We start from the raw sequence: 21,317 nt of genomic DNA, 5'->3' as shown, positions 1-21,317 counted from the left end.
AATATTGTAGTATTTTTGTATTGAATTCAGTTTTCAAGCAACAGCACAGTTTCAACCAATCATGATTTCATTGAAATTTAGGCCAAAAAAATGAAGAAGAAAAACAACAACCTCAGATGACAAATACATCACAGTTCTTTCTTGCAATTTACCATCATAAAACGATAAGGTAGACAAAAACAATGGAGTGCAAAAATTCAAAATGGTATAATTACAGACAAAAAAGTAAAAATAAAACACAAGTTTGCATAATGACACAGTAGATAGATCTCATTGCCTCATCCGAGCACACTCATTACTGGTCTATTTGAGTTATTTAAAGTCAAGTGTTACATTTCACCATAGTTTCCTTTACGGCATTTCCTGATTTAAAGAGTGGTAGAATAGTTATGTCTGATGTCGTAACTACTCCGTATGATAAGAGTGATCATTTATTGACCAAAATCCTTTACATTCCTAAAATATTTTTTCTTGATATATTTTGGGTAAACAAATAATCCTACCATGAAGTACAGTATATTGATTTCAAACACTAAACACACAGCAAAACTACACAAAGCCAAGCTCTCAGAACATCTATTGAGCATAAATACCAATTCATCCACAAATACAAGGCAGCTAATAAAGCAATCGAATCAATGAAAAACATAAGTTGGTTCACATAAGTGATGATGAAAATATTGCAACCATATAAAAGCAAAGCATGTAAACATTCAGAAAGCACAATGTTATGAGTGAGTGAAAATGGTCCATTTCGATCTGAAAAACAAAGTACAAAGGTCAAATTGCATGCAAGTTGTAGCAATTTTGCATGGCTTCTCCACTTATTGCAGTTTGAGCCCAAAGAGTGTGAACTACGCCAGCCCTTCCAACCTCTCGAAGCATGGAAGGTGGACTGGGAAGTGTTTGTGGCAAGTGGAAAACCAGTCTTGAGCGTTTTTTAACCTGTCAGTCAGATTACATAGTCAGGTGTTAGGCTGCTAAAGACATTTTTTTGTTTTTGTGGTTTTTGATGAGATCTCTTTCAAGCTTGTGATATCAATGCACAAACATTGCTTTAGCAGAGAGAGTGTTACAGTTCTTCATAGTCGCCCTCCTCTCGTTTTGCTAAGCCTTCTGCTCCGGCCAGAAAAGCATCAAGATCATCCGTTTTCTTGCTTCGTGACTTCCTCTTTTTCTTCTCCTTTTCATCTGCGGTCCCAGCTGCCTCATCTCTTTCCTTTTTCTTGTGCTTGTGTTTCTTCTTGCTACTTTTGTCATCATCCTACGTGAAATACGAAATAGTTATAAAACAACAGTATACAAAATTTTATTTATGAAATGTTGTAATTGAATATAATTAACCTCTTTACTCCTTTTTTTCTTTTTCTTCTTTTCCTTGGAATGTTTGCTTTCTTTTTCTATGAGAATAAAAATACAAACTTTTTTAGATGGCTATTATATGCATATATTTACAAATATGCACTTGTATGTGTGTATGTATATATATATATACACACACACACACACACATATATACAGTGAGGAAAATAAGTATTTGAACACCCTGCTATTTTGCAAGTTCTCCCAATTGGAAATCATGGAGGGGTCTGAAATTGTCATCGTAGGTGCATGTCCACTGTGAGAGACATAATCTAAAAAAAAAAATCCAGAAATCACAATGTATGATTTTTTAACTATTTATTTGTATGATACAGCTGCAAATAAGTATTTGAACACCTGTCTATCAGCTAGAATTCTGACCCTCAAAGACCTGTTAGTCTGCCTTTAAAATGTCCACTCCACTCCATTTATTATCCTAAATTAGATGCACCTGTTTGAGGTCGTTAGCTGCATAAAGACACCTGTCCACCCCATACAATCAGTAAGAATCCAACTACTAACATGGCCAAGACCAAAGAGCTGTCCAAAGACACTAGAGACAAAATTGTACACCTCCACAAGGCTGGAAAGGGCTACGGGGAAATTGCCAAGCAGCTTGGTGAAAAAAGGTCCACTGTTGGAGCAATCATTAGAAAATGGAAGAAGCTAAACATGACTGTCAATCTCCCTCGGACTGGGGCTCCATGCAAGATCTCACCTCGTGGGGTCTCAATGATCCTAAGAAAGGTGAGAAATCAGCCCAGAACTACACGGGAGGAGCTGGTCAATGACCTGAAAAGAGCTGGGACCACCGTTTCCAAGGTTACTGTTGGTAATACACTAAGACGTCATGGTTTGAAATCATGCATGGCACGGAAGGTTCCCCTGCTTAAACCAGCACATGTCAAGGCCCGTCTTAAGTTTGCCAATGACCATTTGGATGATCCAGAGGAGTCATGGGAGAAAGTCATGTGGTCAGATGAGACCAAAATAGAACTTTTTGGTCATAATTCCACTAAACGTGTTTGGAGGAAGAAGAATGATGAGTACCATCCCAAGAACACCATCCCTACTGTGAAACATGGGGGTGGTAGCATCATGCTTTGGGGGTGTTTTTCTGCACATGGGACAGGGCGACTGCACTGTATTAAGGAGAGGATGACCGGGGCCATGTATTGCGAGATTTTGGGGAACAACCTCCTTCCCTCAGTTAGAGCATTGAAGATGGGTCGAGGCTGGGTCTTCCAACATGACAATGACCCGAAGCACACAGCCAGGATAACCAAGGAGTGGCTCTGTAAGAAGCATATCAAGGTTCTGGCGTGGCCTAGCCAGTCTCCAGACCTAAACCCAATAGAGAATCTTTGGAGGGAGCTCAAACTCCGTGTTTCTCAGCGACAGCCCAGAAACCTGACTGATCTAGAGAAAATCTGTGTGGAGGAGTGGGCCAAAATCCCTCCTGCAGTGTGTGCAAACCTGGTAAAAACTACAGGAAACGTTTGACCTCTGTAATTGCAAACAAAGGCTACTGTACCAAATATTAACATTGATTTTCTCAGGTGTTCAAATACTTATTTGCAGCTGTATCATACAAATAAATAGTTAAAAAATCATACATTGTGATTTCTGGATTTTTTTTTTTAGATTATGTCTCTCACAGTGGACATGCACCTACGATGACAATTTCAGACCCCTCCATGATTTCTAAGTGGGAGAACTTGCAAAATAGCAGGGTGTTCAAATACTTATTTTCCTCACTGTATATATACATACATATTTCATTACACAATTGTTGAAATGTAAACAACTTTTGCAATGAAATAATGACTTGTGTTTTTGTTCGTCTTTAAAGTGTACTGTTAGATACGCGGGTTCTTTAGGGACACCTAATCTGTAGCCCCGCCTTAGCTCTGAAGCAGGCTGCGATGTAAAGATTGCAATGCGATTGCAATGCGATTGCAATGCGATTGCAATGCAATGGAATATGTTGTGAGCGAGAGAGAGAGAGAGAGAGAGAGAGAGAGAGAGAGAGAGAGAGAGAGAGAGAGAGAGAGAGAGAGAGAGAGAGAGAGAGAGAGACGCAAATTGTTCCGATCGAACAGTGGAAACATAAAAACATACTCCGTCATTTTGTTTATACAGGACATCATTCAAACTGCAAAGTGTTTAAGTTACTGTTAATTAAAATTAAGGAAAACAAATATGTTAATCAGAAATGTATTAATAATATTAATTAATAAACTAATTATATAAAAATTTTATAAAATATTGTCAGTGCACTACAAATTAACTGGTTCTATGCCTTTACTTTATTAATAAAACTTATTTAAAAAATATAAGGCTTAAGTCATTTATTTTCCTTTGGTGGTCCAGCCTGAGACATGCACAAGCCTTCTGCATTTTTGTTTCGCTTTTCCCTGTGATGTCTGAACCGAACCGTGACTTCTGTGTACCGTTCCACCCCTAATATATATATATATATATATATATATATATATGTGTGTGTGTGTGTGTGTGTCTATGGCTATTATATTTTATACATAAAGTTTGTTTCCGATTACAAAATTATTCTGGTGACTTGCCATCTTGCTCATCGCTGCTGTCTTTGCTTATGATCGACTTCTCCTCGATTCCTAGGCCAAAGAGGTCACCGTCATTCTTGCTTTTGAAGGAGAGTACAGTAGGTTTCATGGGCTCAGGGATTTTAGCTGTGTTGATGTCATCATCAGATATATCAGGAATATCATCTCTAACTGGGAAAGAGTCCTAGAACAAGCAAGACAACAAAAGTCTTTTCTAGTTATTCAGACCTTAAATTTGTAAATGATCCAGACAAGTCATCAAAACAATGCCCATCATCATTTCAGTACCTTAACCACTTTCTGCATGACTTCTTCCTCACTCTCAAAGTCAGGGTCATCCATGACAAATGAAAGCATCTGTTTGGCCACAGGCACGTCTGGGTCTGTGTCAGAGGACTCCCCCTGAGCCGATCTCTCTTTATGTTTTATGACCCGTGCTTGAGGATCAGCCAGGACTGCTGTGTCTGGCGCTGTCTGCAGCTGTTGAGTATTGTGTACTGGAGTGGGACTGAGAATGGAAGTCTCTATGTTCTGACTGCTAACAGTCTCCTGTGTCTGGATCACTGGCTCTTTGTGGATAGGCTTTGGTTTGTCCTCTAGTGTTAATGAATCCATAGCCACCCTGAATAACCATATTATTGTTAATATTATTAACAATTAACAGTCTTTGATTCAGGTAATAAACTTATAGCCCACAACACAAACACAATTCTTAGCTTATTTCAGCTATTATTTACTAGTTCATCAACATGTCACTTATCATTTAAAGGGATAGTTCACCCAAAAATGAAAATGCTGTCATCATTTACTCTTCCTCAAGTTGTTCCAAACCTGTATGACTTTCTTTCTTCTGCTGAACACAAAAGAAGATATTTTGAAGAAAGTCGGTAACCAAACGACTGATGGACCCCATTGACTTCCATAGTAGGAAAAAAAATACTATGGAAGTCAATGGGGACCAGCAACTGTTTAATTACCAACCTTCTTTAAAATATCTTCTTTTGTGTTCAGCAGAAGAAAGAAAGTCATACAGGTTTGGAACAACTTGAGGAAGAGTAAATGATGACAGCATTTTCATTTTTGGGTGAACTATCCCTTTAAGGCCCATTCACATCAGTGATGACTATAAACTATAAAAAGAACTATATTAGCAACCACACCAACGTACAATAATTATGAGCATGTGTTGCAGTTATGTCGTCTGCAGCCCTTGAGCTCTTTAAAGCAGGATGGATTTTTATCATTCACCAGCTGGAAAAAAATCATTCTGAAAGTGATTCCAATGATATTGAAAATGTTTTAATTGTGGTGTGGACTTCCCTATTCTCATAGAAACGAATATTAAAACGTTATAGTTACTGTTATAGTTATAAGCCTTGGTGTGAACGTGTCTTAATGAAAGGAAGGAATTCAAGCTTACAGGTGAGGTTCAGAGTCCAGATCTTCATCCTGAGTTACAGCAGGTTTTGGACCCTCCTCATCACTGGAGAGAGATATATCCAAGCCTTTACTGACAATAGAAGCGCTGGGTTCAAGTTCTGCATCATCAAGGTCCAAATCATCCTGGAACCCGGCGACCATGGGGTTCCCTTCTCTTCCTTCCCCATCACTAAAATAAACATGTTACAAGAATGGATGCAAATTCAACTTATTTTGTACTGAACATCAGCTACAATGTCTCACAGATTGTTGAACAGATGAAACCACTAGCTCAGTTCATTTACAAGTAAAAGTACACTTCCATGCAAATGTTTGGGGTCAGTAAGATTTTTTAAAATAAATTAATAATTGTATTCAGCAAGGATGCATTAAATTGATCAAAAGTGACAGTAAATACATTTATAATGTTAGAATAGATTTCAAATAAATGCTGTTCCTTTGAATCATAGAATCCAGGGGGAAAAGTATCATGGTTTCCACAAAAATATTAAGCAGAACAAATGTTTTCAAAATTGATTTAAAAAAAAAAAACAGTTTTGTCATCACAGAGAAATAAATTCAATTTTAAAATACATTAAAATAGAAACCAGTTATTTTAAATTGTAAGAATATTTTACAATATAACTTTTTTTTTATCAAATGAATGCAGCCTTTGTGAGCATAATAGACTTCTTTCAAAAACATTTAAAAGATCTTACCGATACCAAACATTTGAAGGGTAGTGTACACTGACTACAATACATTTTCTAACAAAATAACATATCACATAATTTAAAAAAAGGCCTCTGTTATCTGCCCTTGGTGTACCTGTCACTATCTGCAGTACCCGCAGCAGAGGGCTGGGTGTTCATAGCCGGTCTTGTGTTAGGAGGCAGACTGTCTTCCAAGAAGCTTTTGTCTAGTCCCTCGTCTGGCACAAAATCATCCACGCTCCGAACCGTAGGCAGAGTCTCTGCAGATACTGGATCTGGCTCTGTGGAAATCCAAGAAGCGTGAGGTCACATGATCTGGGGCAAAAACATCTTACATTAAAAATATATAAACAGCAGCCATTACAATGAGATCCAAACAAGAAGAACGGTGAATGACAAAAAAAAAAAAGTGATATATTGATATGCGTTTTACTAAATAACTCCTGCTTGATACCCAAGCTCCTTTAGGTGGGGTGCAAGAGCTACTAAACCCTCTCCATAGCTCAGGAATGCACAAAGTCTTGTGATTTTCTATTGATCCACAAAACATCCTTATGATCTGCACGAGTCCTAATCCTCCCCATTTTTCACGGCTTTGTGGGTCTCGCTCGAGGAAAGCTCTCTCTGAGAGAGGATGTGTGTGTGTGGTGTGTGTGAATGAATTCCTCTCAGCCTTCAAATCCCTTTTTTAGTTCATAGCATTAGGGCAGTTCTTTAACAATGAGTCACTGAGACACTGAATATTTGATAAGAAAAGGAATAAAAGCTGTTTTCAGTGCCATTAAAAGCTCAGGGTTTCTAACATACGTGTTTTCTAATACAATAAGCACACGCAGCTAGAAGCACCATGCTCAAACTCACCCTGGGCGACTGCTGGAGGTTCCTGGGCAGGAGAGGAACCAAAAAGCCTGGAGATGAAGCTGCGTTTCTGGGTTTGAGGAGCAGAGGCAGAAGCCTGAGCTGGAGCAGAGACCGTCGGGCCAGGGTGAGCAGGAGAAGGAGAAGGGGAGGGAGAGGTCACAGGCGCTGGGGTTGAGGAGAGAGGGGGAGGAGGAGGGGACGGAGAGGGAGATGGAGACTTCAGGATCTGGGAAGGAATGGGAGGCTGCTGGGGGCTACAGGGGCTGGAGCTGCTAGTGGAGCATCCGCTCTGAGGAACGACGGGAGACTGCGTGCCTGAGGAAGGGCTCTGTCCGTTAGCAGGACCGGGAGAGTTGTAGCCTTTACTACGAGAGTCTTTCATTTCCAGGAAACTGAAAGTTATAACAGACACCTACTGTATCATAATAGTCAGATACCACTCACTGCAGTTCACAAACCTATTTTTTTTATGTTTTTGAAGTCTATTGTGTTTAGCAAGGCTGCATATATTTGATTAAAAATACAATAAAGAGTCATATTTTGAAATATTTATACAATTTAAAATAACTGTATTCCATTTTAATATATTTTAAAATGTAATTTATTCCCGTGATGAAAAGCTGAAAGCAGCCATTACTCCAGTCTTCAGTGTCACATGATCCTTCAGAAACCATTCTAATATGCTGATTTGCTGCTTAAGGAACATTTCTTATTATTAATGTTAAAAACATGTAAAGGGTTCTTTTGAATAGTAGTGTAGTTGCTGATATTTGAATTGGAATCATGTTTTGACTGTCCAGATGGTGAAATTAAACTACAGGAAGTTTGTGTGGTGTTTTTAGTTCTTACATATCATAGTTCTGGTCTTCTGTCTCCTGCTGAACTGTTAGCTCCTCTAGCGTGGCATCGATGTCCAGCTGATTGGTCTCCAGCTGCCGTAACAGGGTCTCTCTCTGTGAAAGTTAAAATGAAAGATACCTTTACTACGGTTTCATTTAAAGCTGTAACAACTAGTGTAATGAGAAAAGTAACTGCGATACAGGCAAACATGCAAAGAAAGATTTCCGATCTAATTTCTGCCAGGCACATGACGCAGCTTATTGAGCTTAATATTAACAATTACAAATGACCACTAACTTTTAACTTTTAACTAGCCTTGAAGCAATATTCTAGCCTAGAACATTAACCTGCTTACCTGGAGCTGCAAAAATGGAATGTTGAAAAATCTGTGCAAATATTTCAAACCAAAACCATTCTTCATGGAAGATTCTGCATAATGGATGTAAGAGGAGCCACGAGGTCTACAAAATCATAAAGACAGCAAACAGCAATAAAGCTCACAGAGAATAAGTTATTGAACACTCAAAAAACTCATTTGTGAACATACTCCATGATTTCCAATCCTAAATTTGACATTAACCAACAAACATTTTTTCAAACATAATTTACACTGATAAATTGTTTGTAATAAGACCAAGAATGTATGTTAAGTCAGTAAAAACATGTTTATGTTGACTGTCATGATCTAACCTGTTAAGCCCAGCGATGAAGTCACGTATGTCATCAGGCAAAATGACTCTGTGTTCTCCCATGTCCCGGTAATTTCCCAAAACGCACACTGGCACATGAGTGGGTACCTTGGGCAACTCCCGCATAATGTAATTATAAGTCCTATCGGTGCAAACAAAGCACACATTTTGTATAACAAAGAAGAGCTGTGAGATCTGCATGATGGAGAAGCAGTCTCTGGAGATGCTGATAGTCTTTGTTCACCTACCACTGTTTGGTGATGTCAAACATCAAGACCACACCATTGCAGTTCTTATACACGTCCAAAAACTCAGCATCCAAGGCCAGTTCACTCTCCGTCTGCTAACAGCACAGAGACATTTCCAGCTAAACATTAGTCAATGAAGGGGATTTTTACACCTGATTTTGATAGATTATTACTATAAATTTACCTCTTGAGGTTCATTTTCCAACTTCAAGTTTTCACCTCTCTTTTTCCCCTTTCCTGTAGAATGTCAGTGGTAGAATATTTTAACAGTGCTATTCAAACGTTTGGGGTCAGTAAGTTATTTTTGTTTTGTTTTTTGAAAGAAAGTAATACTTTTATTCAGCAAGGTGCATTAAATTGATCAAAAGTGACAGTAAAGACAGTTATAATGTTACAAAGGATTGCTATTTCAATAAATGTTATTCTTATGAACTGCAAAAAGCATCATGGTTTCCACAAAAAATATTAAGCAGCACAACTGTTTTCAATATTGAAAAATATGAATGTTTCTTGAGCACCAAAATCAGCATATTAGAATAATTTCTGGAGGATCACGTGACACTGAAGACTAGAGTAATGATGCTGAAAATTCAGCTTTGCCATCACAGGAATAAATTACATTTAAAAAAAGATATTAAAATAGAAAACAGTTATTTTAAATTTGTAATAATATTTCACAATATAAAATTTTTTTACTGTATTTTTGATCAAATGCAGCCTTGGTGAGCATATGAGACTTCTTTCAAAAACACGAAAGAATCTTACCGACCCCAAACTTTTGAACAATTGTGTAGATCAAAATGGATATATGTATGTCAAATTAGTTGAAAACAACTTCCAGTAACTTCAAGAGCATCAAAAACGGGTAAAAAAATGTGGCTTTTTCTTTCTCACAAAGGAAGTGACATTAGTGGTATTAGCAAGAGTTGGTTTTCTGCGGTCTCTAGTTGTCACCCTGCACATCATTATTGTCTGTTTTATACACTTCTTGTCTAGAAGTGCATGTTAGACTAGATACATTTGTAGTTCAGCCACAATGCAGTCAGTTAAAGTCAGTAAAAACAAAATGTTTGCACTCGGATAACAGAACAAACAGATCAAGCACAGGCAAGTCACAGCCTAATGTCTACAATCTATTGAGTTTCTCACCTACACCTTCAGGAAGGGGGATTTTTTGGCCTGGTTGGACAGCAAGTAAGAAAAATACCATTAATATAAATGACTGGGGATGAAGGAGGGCTGGGTGAAATGACTTTATGTATGACCATCAGAATGAGATGGAGGATGTGAATTAAATAATGACATGCAGAACCTGTACACTAAACTTTAAAAGGCATAATAAATTGCATAATGGTTGGAATACACTACATGATTTTAAATCTCAACAGATTGTCCAAAACAGGCTAAGTAAATGGTTACAGAGAAAAACTGGGCATCACACAGTAAACAGAGGGTCACACTACCAGACTTTAAAGTCGCTCACACAACACAACAAACTCACACAGAAACACGTGCCTCGTTGCTAAGAGACAAATGAATAAAATAAAAAGTGCATTCTAAAACTGACTCAAACATGCTTGAAGTTGATATCCTTCAAATGGATGGAATTATAGAAAAAGTCTGCGCCCATTACACTACAAGATTTTCTGTGAAATCTGTGAACTTTGACTGCATAATATCTGATAAATCAGGCCCAAACTATAAACTACACTGTAGTGTATTCCAGCCTTAAGATAAATATGACAGTAACGTCTACAAAGTCACCTGATCAGAATGCTAAGAGAAATGACTAGAAACAGACTGGTGGCAACTCACCTTTATCCACCACATCCCAAACCTCCACCTTCACCACATCATCAGTAGCTGGGAAGAAATGACAAAAAATTTGAGCGGTTCTGGAAAACTGAGGTCACTTATTTGCATTTATTTCAATACATTTATTTTGCATTGATTCTAAGTTGCAGAAGTCCAAATACAAATTTCACTGCATCCATTTTTTAAAAAAAATTGTAAACTTAATTTTAAAATTTTACTTTTCTAAAATTACTTAGAATAAAAAACAAAGTTAATGAAATATTATATTTAGGTTTTTGGTACAGAAATATATACAGTAGCAAACATAATCTGTATTACAATATTTAAATAAAAAAATTCTTAATTCAAATAAATATAAATAATTATATAAATGCAGATTATTTGTTGTGCTGAAACCTTGACTAACATTATAAGATTGCTTCAATGCCACATGGAAAACAATACCACAAAGTAATATAATATACAATTATATACAGTGAGGAAAATAAGTATTTGAACACCCTGCTATTTTGCAAGTTCTCCCACTTAGAAATCATGGAGGGGTCTGAAATTGTCATCGTAGGTGCATGTCCACTGTGAGAGACATAATCTAAAAAAAAAATCCAGAAATCACAATATATGATTTTTTAACTATTTATTTGTATGATACAGCTGCAAATAAGTATTTGAACACCCGTCTATCAGCTAGAATTCCTGATAGAATTCCATTAGCCTTTAAAATGTCCACCTCCACTCCATTTATTATCCTAAATTAGATGCACCTGTTTGAGGTCGTTAGCTGCATAAAGACACCTGTCCACCCCATACAATCAGTAAGAATCCAACTACTAACATGGCCAAGACCAAAGAGCTGTCCAAAGACACTAGAGACAAAATTGTACACCTCCACAAGGCTGGAAAGGGCTACGAGGAAATTGCCAAGCAGCTTGGTGAAAAAAGGTCCACTGTTGGAGCAATCATTAGAAAATGGAAGAAGCTAAACATGACTGTCAATCTCCCTCGGACTGGGGCTCCATGCAAGATCTCACCTCGTGGGGTCTCAATGATCCTAAGAAAGGTGAGAAATCAGCCCAGAACTACACGGGAGGAGCTGGTCAATGACCTGAAAAGAGCTGGGACCACCGTTTCCAAGGTTACTGTTGGTAATACACTAAGACGTCATGGTTTGAAATCATGCATGGCACGGAAGGTTCCCCTGCTTAAACCAGCACATGTCAAGGCCCGTCTTAAGTTTGCCAATGACCATTTGGATGATCCAGAGGAGTCATGGGAGAAAGTCATGTGGTCAGATGAGACCAAAATAGAACTTTTTGGTCATAATTCCACTAAACGTGTTTGGAGGAAGAAGAATGATGAGTACCATCCCAAGAACACCATCCCTACTGTGAAGCATGGGGGTGGTAGCATCATGCTTTGGGGGTGTTTTTCTGCACATGGGACAGGGCGACTGCACTGTATTAAGGAGAGGATGACCGGGGCCATGTATTGCGAGATTTTGGGGAACAACCTCCTTCCCTCAGTTAGAGCATTGAAGATGGGTCGAGGCTGGGTCTTCCAACATGACAATGACCCAAAGCACACAGCCAGGATAACCAAGGAGTGGCTTAGCCAGTCTCCAGACCTAAACCCAATAGAGAATCTTTGGAGGGAGCTCAAACTCCGTGTTTCTCAGCGACAGCCCAGAAACCTGACTGATCTAGAGAAGATCTGTGTGGAGGAGTGGGCCAAAATCCCTCCTGCAGTGTGTGCAAACCTGGTGAAAAACTACAGGAAACGTTTGACCTCTGTAATTGCAAACAAAGGCTTCTGTACCAAATATTAACATTGATTTTCTCAGGTGTTCAAATACTTATTTGCAGCTGTATCATACAAATAAATAGTTAAAAAATCATATATTGTGATTTCGGGATTTTTTTTTTTAGATTATGTCTCTCACAGTGGATATGCACCTACGATGACAATTTCAGACCCCTCCATGATTTCTAAGTGGGAGAACTTGCAAAATAGCAGGGTGTTCAAATACTTATTTTCCTCACTGTATAATACTGTTCTTTTTAGAAAGAACAGGGAATATAAAGTAAAATGTTGAATATAAGTAGAGCCATGTCCACTATCAAATGAAGGAGACTCCTCACTGTAAATTACCGCTAACAGGTTCCACCACGTGATGTGGAGCTGAAAGCTTTTGAAAAATGGATGTACTTAAATAGGAAAAACAAACTCTAGAAATCACTAGATACCATCTAATGTTCGATTCAGGCCATTTAAAGCCATCAATCTAATCTACTTATCCACTAGCTGACAGACAGCATATTTACCTTGATGCAAATCTATTTTGCATAATTAAGATGCACAAATGGAAAGAAATAGAAATCATTAGATAATTAGTTCACATCTTTCAAACATAAGTGCAAAAGCAACTTCCAACACACTCTTAAAAATTACGTTTTTTTTTTTTTTTTTTCAGTGATGCTATAGAAGAGCCATTTTTGGTTCCCCAAAAAACCTTTAGTTAACAGTTCTTAAAAGAACCATTTTTTTCTTAGAATCTAAATAACCTGTTTTCACTATAAAGAAACTCTTTTGCCCAGTGGTTCCATGGATGTTAAAGGTTCTTCATGGAACCATCAATCCCAATAATGATTTTTAAGAGTGTAAGTAGAAAGATTTCAATAACACTAAGATGACAGGAGCTTTGATTTCCATAAAAAAACATCAAGCTTACTTTTATAACTCCAGTGGATACTAGTGACCTGGATCTCTTGAGTTGGAATGTACTCTTCCTGGAACTTCCTACCCTGCAGCCGGTGCCACAGGGTGCTTTTTCCCGTGTTTCTATCTCCTCGAATGACTATCTTCACTGAAAGACCACACATAACATGTTAGAGCTTGTGATAACAACATTATCCCAAGCACACAGCGCTCAGGGGCTCCAGCAACAGACTTGATTTGTTGTGACATGCTGTATGTGTTACAATTTAGTCCAATAGTATGTGGATGCATCGAAAATCTAGATTTTATTCTCCTTTAAATTCAAACCTGGAAAGATTTTGAAGCAAAGTAAAGAAACAACAAAACAATCAATCTCAAATTTTAATTAATTATCATTAATGATACATTTTAGCAGGCATTTGACTTACTGTTGTACTGAACCCCTTTAGCAAATTTTCTCTGCAGACTCTGGTTCATGGACTGTAGGCCAGCAGGGATGTTCTTGTCCTTCACCTGACCAGCCGGCTCAGAGCCCACGAGCTTCTTCAGAGCGGAGAACATCTTGACCAAACTACGCCTCTAGATGGGTATTACAAATATAAAATATTCTTGTCTCAAACTGGCCTCTATGACGCCCCCAGATTGTCTGTCTGTGGGTGGACAGTTTTCTTGCAATGCTCATAAAGCATTTCTACATTAGTTTGAGAGGTGAATGAGTCCTGCTTTGGCACAGCATAACATCTCAAAATCAATTCAGATCTTCATCTCTGGATCCTTTTCCACAGAATGACACAGTTAATGCAGTCCAGCATCACAAGATTCTCATTCAAGTGTTGAATCTGCTTCTGCTACAATATAAAGAAAAAAAATAACGAGATGAGTTGAATGAAGTTGCAATACCTGCAGACATATAAAAAACATCTTTCATGGATTGATATGTTGCAATGCACTGCAGGCAACTCTAATTTGCAGGGATGCCTGAATTTGTGTCTCAAAACCTAGTAAGCTGCCTGAATAGACAATCCGTTGGGACACCATAAGTGTGTGGAATATGATGTCCAAAAATGCTGTCTAGTTAGGCAGCTCGCTAAGATTTAAGACACAACCTGACACTGCGATTTCTACTACAAACGACCCTTTTCTGTTTATTTAATAGAAAAGAGTGTACGTTAGCACTCCAAAAAGCAAACACAAATTGCACAGGAGCTAACGTACTACTGTGGATAGCTGTTATGTCAGATATTTGACAGCTGCCTGTACATACTAGCCTGCTAACGCGGAACTAACTGTATATTTAACAGATTTGTATCAGATTTGTGATGCTCTTGTACTTACAGTGGTTTTGTCTTCTATACTAGAGCAACTGAATGATTAGATCCAACATTCAACATCTTATATTTCTGACCCACTGTGCAGTGTGATCATCTTATAACCTGTACAGCTTATGAATAATGAAATCATTGAAATGCTGCTTTGTATATTTGTGAAGTACGCTGCGGTAGGGTTAGCTACGGTCACGGTAATTACATTTCAAAATAAAAGTCTCCTCACTAGTTAGTTAGCTAAGAATTTTTCTAAAAACCTAGAGACATCTATCATCATACATACAGAACATATATGACTTATTTCACCCAAAACATTATAATTTAATAAAAACATGAACATTTTCTTTTAAAGAATTTTATAGATTGCTTTTATAATAACATTATTTTTGACCATTACTGTAGTGTGATTTTTAAAAAAAATAAAATATATATATATTATTTAAATTATAAATTTTTCATTAGAGCAGTATTTGCTGCTCTGCCTTGAATGTTTGTGTTAAAAATGTGTATTATATTAATCAGGGTGCAGGCCATGAAACAGTGTTTTAGATACAAAATTTCCTAATAGTCCTAATAGGCTTCGTTTTTGATTTGGGGTGAAATGTCAACCTAGACATGAGATTCACACTTTCATTCATTAAATTCATTCTTTGAAGTAAATATTATATTACACAACAATTTTTTAAATTACAAAGTAACATATGGCTTATCAACTACATCCAACCATGTGCTGCAATGAACATTTTATCTCTAGTGTGAGATACTGTCTTCTCAACATCTTAATAAAGCCACACATTTTAAAAGTATTTGTAATATTTATTTTATATTTGTTCATCTAAAATGGTAGCAGCTGCAGTTTCACAAACAAAGATGTTCAATTTCAAAAGATATATGCATATTAAATCTCTTAAGTAAAAAAACAAACAACATTGATATGTTCTGATTCTTGTTATCATGAACCTTTAAACGTTCAGGAAGTGAGGTGAGGTGAGGCAACAATCAAACAGAAATCAGTTTATAACAAGAAAATCAAATCAGATTTCATAAACGTATCATGGTTTCAGCCCATTAATCTCTTGCATCCAGCGGTGGACTCAGTACCCAGTGTTCTTAATGGTGATGCTTTGAGCTGTGTCAATCTTATAGTCGTTGATACCTGAGGAGAAAAGCACAGCATTGCAGATAAAAGCCATTATACAAGAGAGATTGAAACTACAAAACAGTCAGATGCATGTGCATTGTTACGCCTAGTTTTGTTTAAAATGCACGTATTTGTTTCTCACCCTGTGTCAGAGAGGTGTCATCTGAGGAGACCTGCCAGTATCTACGATCAGTCTGACGTGCTTGTTCTTCATTGACCACACTGAGGAAGGGTCCCCACAAGCTGTTCTCTGTGCTAAAGCTGTGATGCAGAGAGCAAAAGGGTTGATTGCAAACAAAACCCATACAAATTTGTTGTAATTAATACAGTAAAAAGCAAACAAATTTTTGCTTATATTGTTTTGACAATATATTTCAAATAAAGCATCTCACGTGAAACCAGTTTGTTTGTCTTGGAGAAGGTTGAGGGCTTCAAATAGTGAGGAGCCCCTGGGCACACTGATGAAAAACACTGATGACGCACCATTTGATTTAATAACCTCCACCTGTAGAGACACTTGCCCTTGACTTGGAAGAACTTCCGAGGCGGAGTCCGCACCAATAGTAAGAGTGTCTAAATCAGGAACATTGAACCAGGAGAAAATACACACAGAAAATAAAAAGGAGAGAAAAAAAAAACACACACCCAAGTTAAATTAAAATGCTGTACATAAACACTAAATATTAAATGCAAATGTTGTATATAATATATAACATTGAAATACTCTAAAATACTTTGTTTAATATGAGAAATAAACATGATTAATTTTGTGATAAAAAAAATAACAACATATTTTTGGATATAACTTTAAACTTTATTTTTCCCCTTTTCCATAAATATTTGTTTTTATTTTAATATTTGAAAAAAAATATTATAATAAATAATATATGTATGTATGTATGTATGTATGTATGTATAATATATATTATATATATTCCAAATATTAAAATAATATTTTTTATTTATGGAAAAAAGGAAAAATAAAGTTTAAATTTATATGCAAAAAAAAAAAAGTTTAATCACAAAATTAATGTTTATTTCTCATATTAAACAAAGTATTTTAGAGTATTTCAATGTTATATATTATATACAAAATATGTATTTAAGATGGCACCTCCCTGAATCTTTGGGAAATTAACCGTAGGCCTGTAAACACAATTGTGCCGACTGATACTTCATTGAGCTTGCATGTCTGATGTACGTACCATTCTTATTGCGGCATTCTTTGCTCTTCAGATGAAGATAGGATTGCTGCTGCAGGGCGGGCATGACTTGGGAGACTGCCATTGGGTTATGGTATGTTCCTTTCTTAACATCTGCCCTTAAAGCCTCCAAAGCAGAGGCACATTCCTCCATCTGACTGCCCATAGCCAACAAGGCCTGTGAGACGGATAACCATGAGAACCTGCCACTCAAATAAGGCTTTTTCATTAAGGCAAATATTTAATATCATTATTCTTACCTGCACTGCCAATCCCGTGCTGAACTCGTTGCCCATGTGACCATCAGCTCTCTTAGAGTCAAGAAGCCTCTGCTTAATGGAGGCAAGAGCCCTGTCCAGCTCTGCAGAATCTTTAACAGCAGTTTCCTCGTTTTTCAGACACTGCAAGGCCATGCCTGCCATCGCATGCGTGTCTGAAGGGTGATTTGAATGGTTAGAGACCTCAGCACATGTAAATATATTTCCTTAAATCTAACTATACCAATATATTATGCATGACGTTCCAGAATCAGATGACTTTCTTTCTTCTGTGGAACACAAAAGAACATTTTTGACTGTTTGGGAACATTTCTGTCAGGGATACTTTCATGGTATTTTGCATCCTTTCTGAAGTGTGAAGGCTTCAGTTCCTATTCATTGAAATTGCATGAATAAAAGTGGCCAGCACAGTCTTCAGAATGTCTTCTTTTGTGTAACACAGAAGAAAGAAAGTCAAACGGGTTTGGATTGACATTAGGGCGGGTAAATAATGACAGAATTTTAATTTTTGGGTGAACAATCCCTTTAAATGTACTTTATCAATGACTACTGGGCCCAAAAAAACAAAAGAGTTGATTCAAACTCACCGACACATAAGGACTCTCCATGTTTTAACTGTCTGTGTTCCACAGCATGGATGAGCTTGTGGCTGACATGTGTGCTGACTCTAACTCCGCTCACACACAGAGCCAGAATGCCCAGAGAGTACTGGTAGTAGTTGGTCTTTGGACGGTGACTAACTGCACAAAAGAATTCATATTAAAATTAGAATTACAGTACAACAAAATTACATATGGGGCAGTAAGATTCTATTTTAAGAAATAATATATCATTCAGCAAGGATGCATTGAATTGCCAGTAAAGATATTAAGACTTATATTTTAAATAAATGCAGTTCTTTTGAACTTTTTATCCACCAAAAAAATCGTGAAATAAGTATCATGGTTTTCACAAAAATATTAAACAGCACAACTGTTGACAATAGGAAGAAATGTTTTTGGAGCAGCAAATCAGCATATTAAAATGATTTCTGAAGGATCATGTGACACTGAAGACTGGAGTAATGATGCTGAAAATTCAGCTTTGCCATCACAGGAATAAATTACATTTTAAAATATATTCAAATAGAAAAAATATATTTACAATATTGCTGTTTTCACCGTATTTTAGATCACATAAATACAGCCTTGGCGAGTATTAGAGACTTCTTTCAAAAACATTTAAAAAAAGAGAGAAGGGTCTGTCTGCGTCCCACAATACTATAAACCACGTCCCTACAAGTTATGCCTCCCACAAAGAAACAAGGGTGGATGTCATTGACTGAAACAATACATTTACTTTATGTTTTATGTATGAAATAATGGTAAGGCTAACTTATATTGCTTTCATATCTTATGAAGTATGAAATAACAGCTAGTAGTAAAACACAAAATAAATTATACATTTATGGAAATTATAGCTAAAAACCTACCCAACCCTAAACCTTACCCTAACCCTACCCCTTCAATAAACAAAAAAATGTACTGTAGAGTTTCAGAATTAAAATACTTTAAAAACTGAGGAAAAACAAACAGGATGACTTATGGCGTCTGCTGATTTATGTACAAGCTGTATGCCTTAACACTAGGTAGTGATAGTGACGCTTTAACAAAACAAGGAAAGTGAAATAGAAGAAGAGTGGTACTAGAGATGACATCAGCAATTCCAGAGGGAGGGGCTCTGATGGCATCCCCCTAATTGGCTGTTTTAGGGTGTGGTTTGTAGTACTGCGGGACGCACTCAAACACAGACTTGCTGACCCCAAACTTTTGAACGGTAGTGTATTACAAAATAAATGCTCTTACATGCAATGTTCTGTTTCTCTTCCTCCATTTCTTTCTTAAGGTGAGTGAGGAGGGGCTCCTTCATCTCGTTATGATTGAGATGTACGCTCTGCAGATCATGACAGGAAGACTTCAAAGCCAAAATGTACAGGGCAAGGCGGCCAACCACCAACTCACCATTTTTGAGAGATCTACAGGCAGATATTAAGAATATTTTATTGAAATGGAACAATAGAGTAGAGTAGAATGGAATTTGTTTCCACTACTCTCACACGACACTGACAATCCTTCCTGAAGCGACACATGAAAATCACAAGTAATCAAAAAATTTAAGGACCAATAAGCAAATCATTTACTGTTGCTTTAAAGTTTGATATAAAAAAAGAGATGTGAAAATATGCTCCATACTTCTCAATATCATCGTGAAACTCTGTCTTGAGCTGGTTGAGATATTGGCTCTCTTTAGCTAGGTTATGGTGTGTTGAGAGGCGCAGGGCGATGTGCACACTGGGATTGGGTAGGTTATCTGGTGTATCCACAGAGCGCAGCAGCTGCTGATTGAGGGACTGGAGAAGAGCCTTGTGATCAGATGCTGATACAGAGAACATACAGAATTAAAAAAGTAATACAGTCATACGCACTGATATCAATGTTCTATAATTATAAAACAACAGACTATGATCAACTTTGACTGAATCACTGTCCTCGTTGACCCCTGTTGCTCATTTAAAGTAGCACTGTGTACAAAAACGCTTTTTCTCGGAATGGTCACAGTTACAAAAGAGAGGGCAAATAACAGAGTGAGATGATTCCAGCTGACAGGACAAAAAAAAAAAGTACTCAATAAGAATAAGCTGAATGTTACGAATACGATAGTGCAGTATAGTACATTGTAGGTTATTAGAGGACAGTATAGGTTATGTTATTATGGTTATTGGATAGACAATATTTAAAATCTTTGCAACGGGATGGAGAATACTAAAAGCTAATTAACACATTTTACAAAAACATCAAAATCATGATATATACAATATACTGTAGTAGTTTTATAGCATTCTTTAAAATACCTGATTAGTATATGAATATTGTAATGATTCAGTATCTTAGTAAACTGTATATTAAATTACCATGTAATTACCATCAATGGTCATCATTTGTGCTGTTTTACTGATACAGGTTTTTTTTGTAAAGGTATTAGGGGGAAACCAGGGAGTGTTGTAACATGGGGTCAGTTTTAAGTAACACTGTCAGTTTGCCAAGTCAGAAAAAAAACTATGGTAATGTCATCAATATTACACACTCACATCACCTTTTTGAGCTCATGGGAGATGTGGCATTTTACTGTGAGCAACATTGTACATTTTATGACAAAAAAAAAAAAAAAAAAAGATTTTCAAGAAGGCAAGTCATTTTTTTTTGTCAAGATTTTTTGCAGAGCAATCATTGAATTGTAGATCTAAAGTAGCTATTTCTCTATAGTTTAATTTCATGCTTAATTAGTTGCATTCATACCAACTTCAAACCCACATGCCAAAACAGTTAGCTACATTATGGCTGTTAAAGGTGGGGATAGTTGTAAAAGTATAGTATAATTAAATACTAGTCACTATTGGAATAAGTACTAGTATTTAATAAATAAGAACTAGCAAATGAATAAGTACTAGTGCCGAATGGATAGATACTGCCGCTTAGTATCTAAAAAATAAGTACTAGTAGCAAGAAAATAGATACTAGTATGTTTTAAGGATTAAATGTTAAAATGGCTTGCCATAGTGTTTAAATTGTTCGGCCTTAACATGATAAGGCATATTAAGGGTCCAGAAAGCCCCTGAAACCTGAAGAAGAAGAAGAAGAAGAAGAAGAAGGCCTTCGCCCTTACAGGAAATAGAAGGAATGAAAAAGTAAATCATTATTCGTACTAAGTCTTACCACACGGTTTTCCAGCAGCCAGTGCAAGCAGCCCACTCGCAATGATAAGAGTAATCTGAGATTGAAAACAGTACAGACAACCGGTGAAATGTGTTAAATTAACGAATTACCTAGTATAAGAATGACAATAATCACAAAATGCGATAATAATCCTAAGCATCTTAAAGTTTTATTTTGTTAGCAGTAGACTCACTGATTTCTAACATTTGTTGGGTTTTGTGGTTAAGAAGTCTATCATATTAACGAAGTTTCAATTTGTTTAGTTCAAGTGCTTCTTACCATTTTTAGGCAAAGTTAGGTATCCTGCTGAATCCAGTTTAAATGATCAACTGACTCTTTTCCTAAAATATTATGACCTTGAGTAGAGGAGGAGTTAAC

At 36.8% G+C, this 21,317-nt stretch overlaps 2 protein-coding genes across 5 annotated transcripts; both read right to left on the bottom strand.

Annotated features, from left to right (window-relative positions):
• Positions 1 to 2: 2 nt before the first annotated feature.
• rabl6b (RAB, member RAS oncogene family-like 6b) lies at positions 3 to 14,757 on the bottom strand. Of its 4 annotated transcripts, none has more exons than XM_084115274.1 (17): positions 14,577 to 14,741; positions 13,670 to 14,089; positions 13,255 to 13,389; positions 10,530 to 10,577; positions 9,864 to 9,893; positions 8,899 to 8,951; positions 8,715 to 8,809; positions 8,468 to 8,608; positions 8,133 to 8,238; positions 7,787 to 7,890; positions 6,938 to 7,329; positions 6,192 to 6,357; positions 5,365 to 5,553; positions 4,233 to 4,566; positions 3,945 to 4,128; positions 1,345 to 1,400; positions 3 to 1,264 (listed from the first exon to the last, which is right to left on the bottom strand). In XM_084115274.1, the coding sequence occupies exons 2-17, from the start codon at positions 13,800 to 13,802 to the stop codon at positions 1,073 to 1,075; spliced, it is 2,358 nt and encodes a 785-aa protein (XP_083971400.1). In that variant the 5' UTR covers positions 13,803 to 14,089; positions 14,577 to 14,741; the 3' UTR covers positions 3 to 1,072. The 4 variants fall into 4 exon arrangements, with proteins under 4 accessions (XP_083971400.1, XP_083971401.1, XP_083971403.1 ...); XM_084115275.1 differs by having other exon boundaries at positions 8,715 to 8,806; positions 14,577 to 14,738; XM_084115277.1 differs by lacking the exon at positions 9,864 to 9,893 and having other exon boundaries at positions 8,715 to 8,806; positions 14,577 to 14,757.
• Positions 14,758 to 15,361: 604 nt separating this feature from the next.
• tcn2 (transcobalamin II) lies at positions 15,362 to 21,314 on the bottom strand. The gene is made up of 10 exons (XM_084115284.1): positions 21,219 to 21,314; positions 20,940 to 20,994; positions 19,419 to 19,602; positions 19,032 to 19,201; positions 17,775 to 17,927; positions 17,170 to 17,342; positions 16,913 to 17,087; positions 16,100 to 16,280; positions 15,850 to 15,968; positions 15,362 to 15,722 (listed from the first exon to the last, which is right to left on the bottom strand). Exons 1-10 carry the CDS (start codon positions 21,219 to 21,221, stop codon positions 15,661 to 15,663), a joined length of 1,275 nt encoding a protein of 424 aa, XP_083971410.1. The 5' UTR covers positions 21,222 to 21,314; the 3' UTR covers positions 15,362 to 15,660.
• Between the last annotated feature and the right edge of the window lie 3 nt (positions 21,315 to 21,317).

Source organism: Abramis brama (assembly GCF_963993115.1).
Source record: "Abramis brama genome assembly, chromosome: 5".
Taxonomy (NCBI): Eukaryota; Metazoa; Chordata; class Actinopteri; order Cypriniformes; family Leuciscidae; genus Abramis; species Abramis brama.
The sequence above is the reverse complement of the archived record's forward strand: the minus strand, read 5'-3'. Positions and strand labels throughout refer to the sequence as shown.

Coding starts and splice junctions, on each gene's coding strand:
- rabl6b (XM_084115274.1), bottom strand. CDS start 13,802: ATGTTCTCCGCTCTGAAGAAGCTCGTGGGCTCTGAGCCGGCTGGTCAG. Junction 8,609..8,714: donor TTTGACATCACCAAACAGTG/GTAGGTGAACAA, acceptor TTGCACCGATAG/GACTTATAATTACATTATGC. Junction 5,554..6,191: donor GGTACTGCAGATAGTGACAG/GTACACCAAGGG, acceptor TGTTTATTTTAG/TGATGGGGAAGGAAGAGAAG.
- tcn2 (XM_084115284.1), bottom strand. Junction 19,603..20,939: donor GGCTGCTGGAAAACCGTGTG/GTAAGACTTAGT, acceptor TCTCTGTATCAG/CATCTGATCACAAGGCTCTT. Junction 17,343..17,774: donor TGGAGAGTCCTTATGTGTCG/GTGAGTTTGAAT, acceptor ATCACCCTTCAG/ACACGCATGCGATGGCAGGC.